This window comes from Microcaecilia unicolor, chromosome 1 (genome assembly GCF_901765095.1).
Source record: "Microcaecilia unicolor chromosome 1, aMicUni1.1, whole genome shotgun sequence".
In the NCBI taxonomy this organism is placed as follows: Eukaryota; Metazoa; Chordata; class Amphibia; order Gymnophiona; family Siphonopidae; genus Microcaecilia; species Microcaecilia unicolor.
Window position 1 is genome coordinate 650,631,107 of NC_044031.1, and position 10,127 is coordinate 650,641,233.

At 43.6% G+C, this 10,127-nt stretch overlaps 1 protein-coding gene across 1 annotated transcript; it reads left to right on the plus strand.

Annotated features, from left to right (window-relative positions):
- Nucleotides 1–4,892: 4,892 nt before the first annotated feature.
- LOC115461425 (mas-related G-protein coupled receptor member H-like) lies at nucleotides 4,893–5,867 on the plus strand. The gene has a single exon (XM_030191218.1). The coding sequence runs from the start codon at nucleotides 4,914–4,916 to the stop codon at nucleotides 5,865–5,867; it is 954 nt and encodes a 317-aa protein (XP_030047078.1). The 5' UTR covers nucleotides 4,893–4,913.
- Nucleotides 5,868–10,127: the final 4,260 nt, after the last annotated feature.

Genomic DNA, 10,127 nt, shown 5'->3' on the forward strand with positions numbered 1-10,127 from the left:
TGGCGGTGGGTGCGTAGGCGAAGTGGCAGGGATGGGGAGGCTTCTCTATTGCTGCCAATCCGGGGGAAACTGGCTTTTCCAGCGGGTAACACCTCAGCCGTATTTCGGAGGTGGGCCTCCACTGGAATACAGTACATTTATCACGTGGTATCAGAGCAAGGGGTTATTAAACCATTTAAAGAGTTGTGTTCTGAATTTGGCTTGGGAGCGCGAGATCTTTTTGCATACTATCAAATTCGACATTATGTGGGCAGCTTACCGTTAGCGGCGCTCAGCCAGGAGTCATGGGACGAGTTGGCTGAGCTCCTGGGACTAGAGGCACAATTGCAAATCCCCCTGAGTTATTTGCATAGACATTTAAGAGACTCAATGAAAGAAATGGACTTATCCAGGGTGACTGGGGGGTGGAACAAGGAGCTGGGCCTTCAACTACACCAGGAACAAATAATGACATGTCCTCGATCCGTGTACAAGCTCACGGAAAATGTGACCTGGTGGGAAATACAATATAAGTTTCTGCTGCGATTACATATTACTCCACATAGGGCATTCCGGGCCACTCTTCGGGCAACAGATCAATGCCTGAAGGGTGGGAAAGATGGCGCATATTCGGGACACATGTTCTGGCTCTGTTCCCGCGTCCAGGCCTTTTGGAAATTACTGAACACACACGTATGCCGGATGTGGTCCTGTAAGTGGAGCCCAACACCAGCACAACTATTCAACATCTTCTGAATGCAGAGACCAGCACCTCCGGGGTACAAATCATTCTTGAAAATTACCATGTTGATGGCAAAACGAATCATCCTCCAGCGGTGGATGGACAAGGAAGGCCCAAGCGTGGCCCATTGGAGGGCGGCCATGATTCAATGTTGTTCGTTGGAAAAAAGGGGAATTGGAGATTTGGCCTCTGAGAAAGGTGAAATGTTCTGCAGATCTTGGTCCCCATTTTGGGTTACTCTCACTCCCACAGCCAGAAGCAAAATGTTGAACTGTTAAGATTTTCGGGTAGGAGAAGGGAGGGTTGGGGGGGGGGGGTAGTTGGGTAAGGGGAGGGGAGGGGAGGGGGAAGGGGGGATATTGAAGTTATGTATTATAAAACTTTATCCAGCTTATACTGTGTACATGTGGAATTGAGTTGGTGTTGTGAGAATTGTTCTGGATATTAATAAATAAAATTAAAAAAAAAAAAAGGAGGATGGAAGACCAAACGACAGCCGGCATGGTTAAAAAGTGAGGTGAAGGATGCTATTAGATCTAAAAGAAAATCCTTCAGAAAATGGAAGAAGGAACTGACTGAAAATAATAAGAAACAGCATAAGGAATGTCAAGTCAACTGCAAAGCACTGATAAGGAAGGCTAAGAGGGACTTTGAAAAAAAGATTGCGTTGGAGGCAAAAACATATAGTAAAATTTTTTTTAGGTATATTAAAAGCAGGAAGCCAGCAAAAGAATTGGTTGGACCGCTAGATGACCAAGGGGTAAAAGGGACGATCAGGGAAGACAAAGCCATAGCGGAGAGATTAAATGAATTCTTTACTTCGGTCTTCACCAAGGAAGATTTGGGAGAGATACCGGTGCCAGAAATGGTATTAGAAGCTGACAAGTCAGAGAAACTGAATTAAATCTCTATAAACCTGGAGGATATAATGGAGTAGTTCTGCAAATTGAAGAGTAGCAAATCTCCTGGACCAGATGGTATTCATCCCAGAGTACTGATAGAACTGAAAAATGAACTTGCGGAGCTATTGTTAGTAATATGTAATTTATCCTTAAAATCAAGCGTGGTACCGGAAGATTGGAGGGTGGCCAATGTAATGCCGAATTTTAAAAAAGGTTCCAGGGGAGATCCGGGAAATTATAGACCGGTGAGTCTGACGTCGGTGCCAGGCAAAATGGTAGAGACTATTATAAAGAACAAAATTACAGAGCATATTCAAAAGTATGGATTAATGAGACAAAGTCAACATGGATTTAGTGAACGGAAATCTTGCCTCACCAATCTATTACATTTCTTTGAAGGGGTGAACAAACATGTGGATAAAGGTGAGCCGGTTGATGTTATGTATCTGGATTTTTAGAAGGTGTTTGACAAAGTACCCGATGAAAGACTCCAGAGAATCCTGGTAAGAATCCTGAAAGGGAACTTTAAAACAATACAGGAACGTAAGACCTTTGAAGTCAGAATGATTAAATGTTTTGACACCCACCAGACAGGACTTAACAAAGATCTGGGTTTTCTAGCCCATTATAAACCATAAAATTGTACTGCTTTGTCACCCTCCTATCTCCATGAATATCTCTCTGTCCCTCATCCACCCGACTCTTTCTGTCTCTCACTTATCCACCCCCATCCTGTTAGACTGTCATTGAAATGCTTTGATGTTTCACTTATATATACTGTCATCTACCAACATTTGCTTATTTCCGATATGACGAAGAAGGGCAACCTTCGAAAGCTAATCAAGAAATGTATTAAGTTATGTCCAATAAAAAAGGTATCATCTTATTTTCTTTTCCATGTTTTATTTTGTTTTATTTCTGGTCTGATGGTAGGGCTGGGAATATGGATCTTAACTCTAACACAGGAGATGGAGATGGAAGAAAAGGGCAAATGCTAAGGGATGGGTGTAGGAGAAGGGTTCTAATGCTGGGCCTGGAAGAAGGAAGCTGAAGGCAGGGGACTGACACAGAGGATGAGAGAAGTGATTGAGGCTTGGAGATGGGTGTGATGCTGGGGCTGAGAAGAGGGACTAGGGGCTGATGCAGGGTTTGATGTGGGTGATTAGAGAAGGCTGGGGGTGAAAAGGGGCTCAGAGTGCAGGTAGGGAGAGAGAACAAGAGAGTTGTGGACTGGTGGGAAGGGTCAAATGGAAGGACAGAGCGAGGGAATGGGTGAGAAGGGATCAGAATGGAGGAAAAGGGGGGGTAAGAAGGGAAATGTGTGGATGGAGGGAAGGTGAGATGGGGAAGAATGGAGAGAAGTTGAGGTTGAGAAAGGGGAAGGGGTGAATGATCTGTTGGGGCTGGAAAAAGGTTGAGAGGTAGTGGAATCGAACAGACAACAGAGACAGATCTGAGAAAGGAATGAGGAAACTGGGTAGCAGGTATGAGAAAGAAAAAGGGGTTGGATGCCAATGGCAGTGAAGGAGCTGTGATTGCTGAAGGAATGAGATCGAAGAAGATAAATGAGGGCTAGAGAGAGGTGAAAGTGGAAGATGGAAAGCCCATAGATGGTGAGAAGAGAAAAGAAGGAAATTGAGGAGTAAAATCTAGCTGCTGAGTGGAGATGCACAGAAGGGAGAAACAGAGAAAAATAATTAAGGGGAAATCATGTCAGAGATAGATGTAGAGTGGAAAGCAAGACAGAAGAAGAAAGAAGAAATAAAAATGAAACTCTGGAAAAGAACTTAGATGAAAGGGACATGAGAAAAGGTGAAAGGAGAGGCTGGGACCAAACAGATTAGTAAAATACAGCGTACAAAGAACAAAGGTAGAATACATTTTATTTTCAATTAAATGACTGAAATATGTCAGCTTTTGAAATTTGCAACCCTGATAACTTTACATTTTACACAGTACAGAAAGAAATACATTTCTGTTTCTCTGGTTCTGCATTTCATTCAGGCTTCATGGAATTCCTCGTTCTAGTCTGTGGTGGCTAATTATGTATTTTGCAAGGATGATGGAAGTTAAGTATTCTGTTAGTGTTTAGTTTCTGTGCCAGGATCTGTACTAGTCTGACTTGTTCTGTTTTCCCTCAGGAAGTATATTGGTATTTTAGGATGCTGCCTTTTAAAGGTAGGGTTGTTCCTATTTGAGTCCTGGACATTAGTGCTGCTTTATTATAACAGGTTTTCTATATAGGTCTGGAATGGGTGCTTTGCAGTGTTTGGTTACCAGAACTCTGAAAGGTCCCCCTTCCCCCACCCCTGCTACCTTGGGAGAGAGGGTGTTATATGGCCCTGCTTTAATTTTTCTGCCTGGGGTCTATTCAATCTTAGCTACGCTGCTGGCACGCACTTAAGCTCAGTCAGGTCCCAACTTCTCCAGTGGGACCTGCTCTCAACAGCCCTGCACCATGCTGAAAACTTTCAGTCTGTCCTGGGAAGACATAGAAGGTGTGGCAGCAGTAGTTGAGAGGAGGGAGCAGGTCCTTCCTGCTGCACTGTTGTCCCTCAAATCCTGCTGCCCTTTACGGCTGCCCAGTCCACCTACTGGTAGAGCCAGTCCTGGCCATTTTGAACTTCCACCATTTGCTGTGTTACTAAAGGGTCAATATTCAGTAGGCCATTGAACTTTAAAGTTATACTTAGAATGTAATCTGCCTCCAGTTAAGTCTGTCACTGAATCTAACTAGTTAAAGCAGGAGTGGACTGACAGTGATCTGGGTCCCTGGGCACCAAGGGTCATGAGCTCCTAACCATCTATCAAAAATGATTCAAATAGATAGAAGCTAGGGGAAAATGTGCCCCCTACTGTTGTAGGCCTTCGGGCACTGCCCTATTGCTTTAATGGTCAGTCCGCCCCTGAGTTAAAGTTAACCAAATAACTTTAGGTCTGCTATTATGATTTATCAGTGTAGTTTAGCTGGATTGTTCAGTGCTATCAGGCTAAACTCCTCAAACTCCAACTATTATCTGGCTACAGTTTGTCTGGCTGACAAGCTGGCCGGATAAAATAGAAACAGTTACTGGGCAGGGAATTTGAGCTCAGAGTTACCCAGATAAATCATTTGTTTATTGACCCTATTCTAACTATGTGAGCATCGTCCTTTCAACTGTATTTTTTGTAAATAGTTTATACACCACCCAAATGTATAAATCATTCTAATAAGACTAACTATGTCCTAACTCACATTCTTGACAGGACAAAGACTGGGAAAGAGAACATTACCTGAGGTCACTCCTGCCATGGAAGGGATGACCACTGCCCCCTCAAATGTCACACAAGTAGAAGTGTTTAATGTGACAGATGGACCCAGACTTGCAGTGCCCAGAACAGATATCCTATTGGGCCTGTCCTTCACGTGTCTGCTCATCGCATTCTGCGGCTTACTCGGGAATAGCATTGTCATCTGGTTCCTTGGCTTCAGGATTCCAAAGAACAAATTTACTGTCTACATCTTGAACCTGGCCATAGCTGACTTCCTCTTCCTCATGACTGTGTGGGCCTTCCTTGTGTACATTCTTTATACGAAGTTCATATACCAGATACCAAATGAGCAGAATAAAATTATTCACAAATTTATGTGGATCCTAAATGAAACTGGGTTCAATGCGGGAATATATCTCCTGATGGCAGTCAGTATTGAGAGGTGTCTGTGTGCCCTTTACCCATTCTGGTTCCGATGCCGACGTCCAAAATACCAATCTACCATTGTATGTATTTTGCTATGGGCACTCTCCTTTCTAGTGGTTGGGTTAGAGCAGTTCATCTGTAAGGGTGTAGAATACCCAAAGCCTGGGTCTGAACCATGTACAACTGTGTACTTAATCACCTCCACATTGTTTATGGCTGTAGTTTTACTCATGATTCTGTCCAGTCTCATCCTTATCGTTACAATACAAAATATCTCAGTTCAATGCCAGCCATCGAGGTTCTACATTGCCATAATAGCCTCAGTTGTGATTTTCCTCATTTCTGTTGTACCTGAACGACTTTTGGGTCTTCTAATATACTTTCAGCTTGTACCGTCATATTCCTTCATGTATTATTTTTTTTATGTGATATTTTTGAGCTCCTCATTCAACTGTGCTGCTAACCCATTCATCTATTTCTTGGTGGGAGGCTTGAGAAGGAGGAAACTCAGAGGTTCCTTCTCTACAGCGCTGCAGAGGGTCTTCAGTGATGAAACAGAAACATAAGGACAATGGTGGGAGACTGCAGAAATCATGTATACCTGAAATGAGAAAAATAGAGAAGGGAACTTGGGCTGTGAGAGAGTAAGTTTCAAAAACCATTTGCAAGTGTATATGTTATAGGGCCCTTTGAAAGTTGCCCGTCATCTGCGGGGAAAAATGCACTCATTAGGGTTAAATCTCTACAGGTCATCTAAAATTTAGCAAATGGATAACATGTGCTAACACCCTAATTCTATAAAAGTCACCAAAAATTGTGCATGCAATTTAAGCGAATAATGAGCCAATTAGTGCCAATAATTGGCTTTTTAACAGCAATTATTGGCACTAATTAGATTTAATTGTTAGTTATGTGCATAAATTGAGGCATGGGATCCGCAACTAAATTTTATGTGGCCCAAAAAAGGGGGCTGAGGAAATAGGAAAATCATGGATGTTTTGGGGTGGAATGTAGGCATGGTTTTGAGTTACGTGCATAATTGGGGCACCGCATGTAAATTTAGGTGTGGGTATTTGCATCACATTTTCGTTGGTTCAAATGGTGGCACCTAAATGTACACGCAGGCCCAGAGCCTAAGTGCTATTCTATAAACCATGCCTAACTTTAAGCGCGGCTTATAGAATGGCGCTTTTTTCAGCGCCAATTATTTTTTTTGCCACATATAAAATTCACCTCTAAGCATGAATTCTATATTGGCAGTTATGGGGCCCTTTTACTAAAGGCTTAGCGCGTGGCAACAGGTTTGCCATGCGCCAATCCGGAACTACTACCGGGCTACCGCAGGAGATTGGCAGTAGTTCCCACCCCCAGTGCACGCTATTTCTGGTGCTATAAAATATTTCTATTTTTGTAGCGCCCCTTCTTACCTGGCAGTAATTGGGCAGCTCCACAGGTTGCCCGATTTCCATCGGGTTAGCACGGGAGCCCTTACTGCCACCTCAATGGGTGGCGGTAAGTGCTCCCCTCGAAATGGCCGCACGGCAAGTTGTTCACTTACCGCACAGCCATTTCTTTTCCAGCAAAAAAGACAGCCTTTTACCAACTGTGGTAAAAGGAGGCCTCAGTGCACGTCAAAAACACGCGCTGATGCTAGCGCAGGCCCCCTTTTACCATAGCTTGGTAAAAGGATCCCTATGCGTGTAACTGCCAATATAGGGGCACTTTTACTAAGGCACGCCTAAAAGTGCCTGCGCTGGTGTAGGCGCATGGTTTCTAGCACGCCTGGAAAAAAGGCATTTTTTTGTGTGCCTAAAAAAAGGATGTGCAGCAAAATTAAAACCAGCACACGTACATTTTCGGGCTTAGACCTTACCACCACCTATTCACATAGCAGTAAGGAGTCCCGTGCTAACCGGGCAGTAAGAGTCGTCGCACGTAAACTGCCGATTACCACCGGATAAGCGTCACGCGGTAGAAAATAGAAAATATTTGACATGTATTAATCCGCAAACGAACCTTTTCCGGAGATGGGAAGGCGGTAGAACTAGAGGACATGAATTGAGGTTGAAGGGGTGCAGACTCAGGACTAATGTCAGGAAGTATTTTTTCATGGAGTGGGTGGTGGATATGTGGAATGCCCTCCCGCGGGAGGTGGTGGAGATGAAAACGGTAATGGAATTCAAACATGCGTGGGATAAACACAGAGGAATCCTGTTTAGAAGGAGTGGTTCCATGGAATCTTAGCAGAGATTGGGTGGCGACACTCGTAATTGGGAAACAAAACGGGAGCTGGGCAGACTTGTACGGTCTACGCTCTGATCGTGACTGAATAGATAGGGATGGGCTGGAGTGTAAATTTTAGGGGGCTTCGACATTAGCTTCAGAACTTAGTACAAGAACAGTACTGGGCAGACTTCTATGGTCTGTGCCCTGAGAAAGGCAAGGACAAATTAAACTCAGGTATACATATAAAGTATCACATACCATGTAAAATGAGTTTATTTTGTTGGGCAGACTAGATGGGCCGTACAGGTCTATATCTGCCGTCATTTACTATGTTACTATGAAAGTGAATGGGCTGTGTTGGCATTACTGCACCACCAGCCGCTAGTGCGGCTTTGTAAAAGAGAATCTTAGGGGTCCTTTTACAAAGGTGCACTGAAAAATGGCTTGCAGTAGTGTAGGCGCAGGTTTTGGGTGTGCGCCGATCCATTTTTTATTGTCCCTGTAAAAAAGGCCCCTTTTTTGCCGAAAATGGACGTGTGGCAAAATCAAAATTGCCGTGCATCCATTTTGGGTCTGAGACCTTACCGCCAGCCATAGACCTAGCAGTAAAGAATCTGGGTGGTAATGACCTACACATGTCAAATGCCACTTGGCACACATCCGTTACGAGTGCCAGGAAATAAAAAATTTGTTTCAGATGCATGTAGCGGACACATGCCAAAATTGAAATTACTGCAACGGCCACGTGGTAACCGGGTGGTAACTCCAATTTGGCATGCATTTGGCGTGTATACGCGCCTACGCAGCTTAGTACAAGAGGCCCTTAGTGGCTTACCAATTAGGTGATGCTTTGACACACACCTCTTGGGTATACTGGTTTAATTCACCTCTATTTGACTTTCATACATTTGGAAAATAAAGATACAGTAAATGAGATGGTAGATTTGTGGGTGAATTTTTTGAATGAAGCTTGGATATTGTTGGACCAAAGAAAGAAATTGAATTGAAAAAGGACTATTGTCCATGTCCTTGGAGAACGTCTGTAGTTGTGAAAGTGAGATCTGAGTTACGACGAGCAGAGAGGAAATGGCGTAAAACTAAAGATGCTGATGATTATGATAGGTATAAGATTTGATTGTTTGAATATACTTGGTTATGTGAGGATTTTAAAAAAATGCATACTACCAGCAAAAAGTGGCAGGGGCATTAAGTAGACCTAGAGGGTCATTTTCGAAAGAACTATCTAAATCAGAATTTGGACATTTTACAAAGACATCCAAATTCAGAACAGGAAAGAGGGTCATTTTTGAAAAACATGGATGTCTATCTTTTGCGTTCAAAAATACTATAGACGTCCTGTGATTTGGATGTTTTGTGATTTGGACGTCTTTGTTTTTTGGCCCTTTTCGACCCCCCCCCCCCAAAAAAAAACATCCAAGTGTAAAATGTCCAAAATCAAGCCATTGGGATGTAGGAGGAGCCAGCATTTTTAGTAGACTGGTCTCCCTGACATCCCAGGACAGCAATAGGGCACCCTAGGGGTACTGCAGTGGACTTCATAAAATGCTCCCAGGTACACATCTGACCATTGTTCCCTTACTTTGTCTGCTGAGCCCCCCAAAACCCACTACCCTCGACTGTACACCACTACCATAGCCCTTACAGGTGAAGGGGGCACCTATATGTGGGTACAGTGGGTTTCTGGTGAGTTTTGGTGGGCTCGCAGTTTCCTCCACAATTGTAACAGGTAGGGAGAAGTAGGAGGATGGGTCCACCTGTCTGCAGTGCACTGCACCCACTGCTAGACTACTCCAGGGACCTGTATGCTAATCTGATGGACCTGAGTATAACATCTGAGGGTGGCACAGAGGCTGGCAAGTAATGTTTTTCATTACATTTTGGGGGTGGGGGTGGGAGGGGGTTAGTGACCACTGGGGGAGTAAGCGGAGGTCATCCCTGATTCCCTCCAGTGGTCATCTGATCATTTGGGGCACCTTTTTGTGCCTTATTTGTTACAAAAACAGGTCTAGCTCAAAACATCTACGTTTTAGTCCTGGCCGTTTTTGCTTTGTTCTATTATGGCTGAAAGATGTCTAAGTCTTAGGAATGCCCAAGTCCCGCCTTGAACACGCCCCTGGCACGCCCCCTTGAAATGTGGACGTCCTTCTGACGGGCTTCAAAGAAAGACTTCCAAAAAGAGGTTTCGATAATACTGATTTGGACGTTTCTGTCCAAATGCTGACTTAAGTCACTTTTTGGATGTCTATCTCTTTCGAAAATGAGCCCGCTAGGGAGTTATATCAAACTGTGAACTTTCTGTTACATGGATACAAGAGTAAAGAATCTATTGAAGGACCAGATGCAGATGCATTTTTGAAATTTTTATGTGAGAAAGTGAAAAAATTGAAAGAGGATGTGACTTTATAGGTTCAACAGAGGATACCTACTTTATTTTTTATTCTAAGGATACTGGTTGGTCTATGTTTAAGCTGGTAACTGATAATGAGGTTGAAGCCATAATAAAGTCAGTAACACCCACACAATCTTTACGTGACCCTTGATCATCAGGTGTGTTGCGAGATTTAGCACATAAAGTTGCT

What these genes read in the sequence shown, in the direction of transcription:
- LOC115461425 (XM_030191218.1), top strand. Translation starts at nt 4,914, where the DNA reads ATGGAAGGGATGACCACTGCCCCCTCAAATGTCACACAAGTAGAAGTG.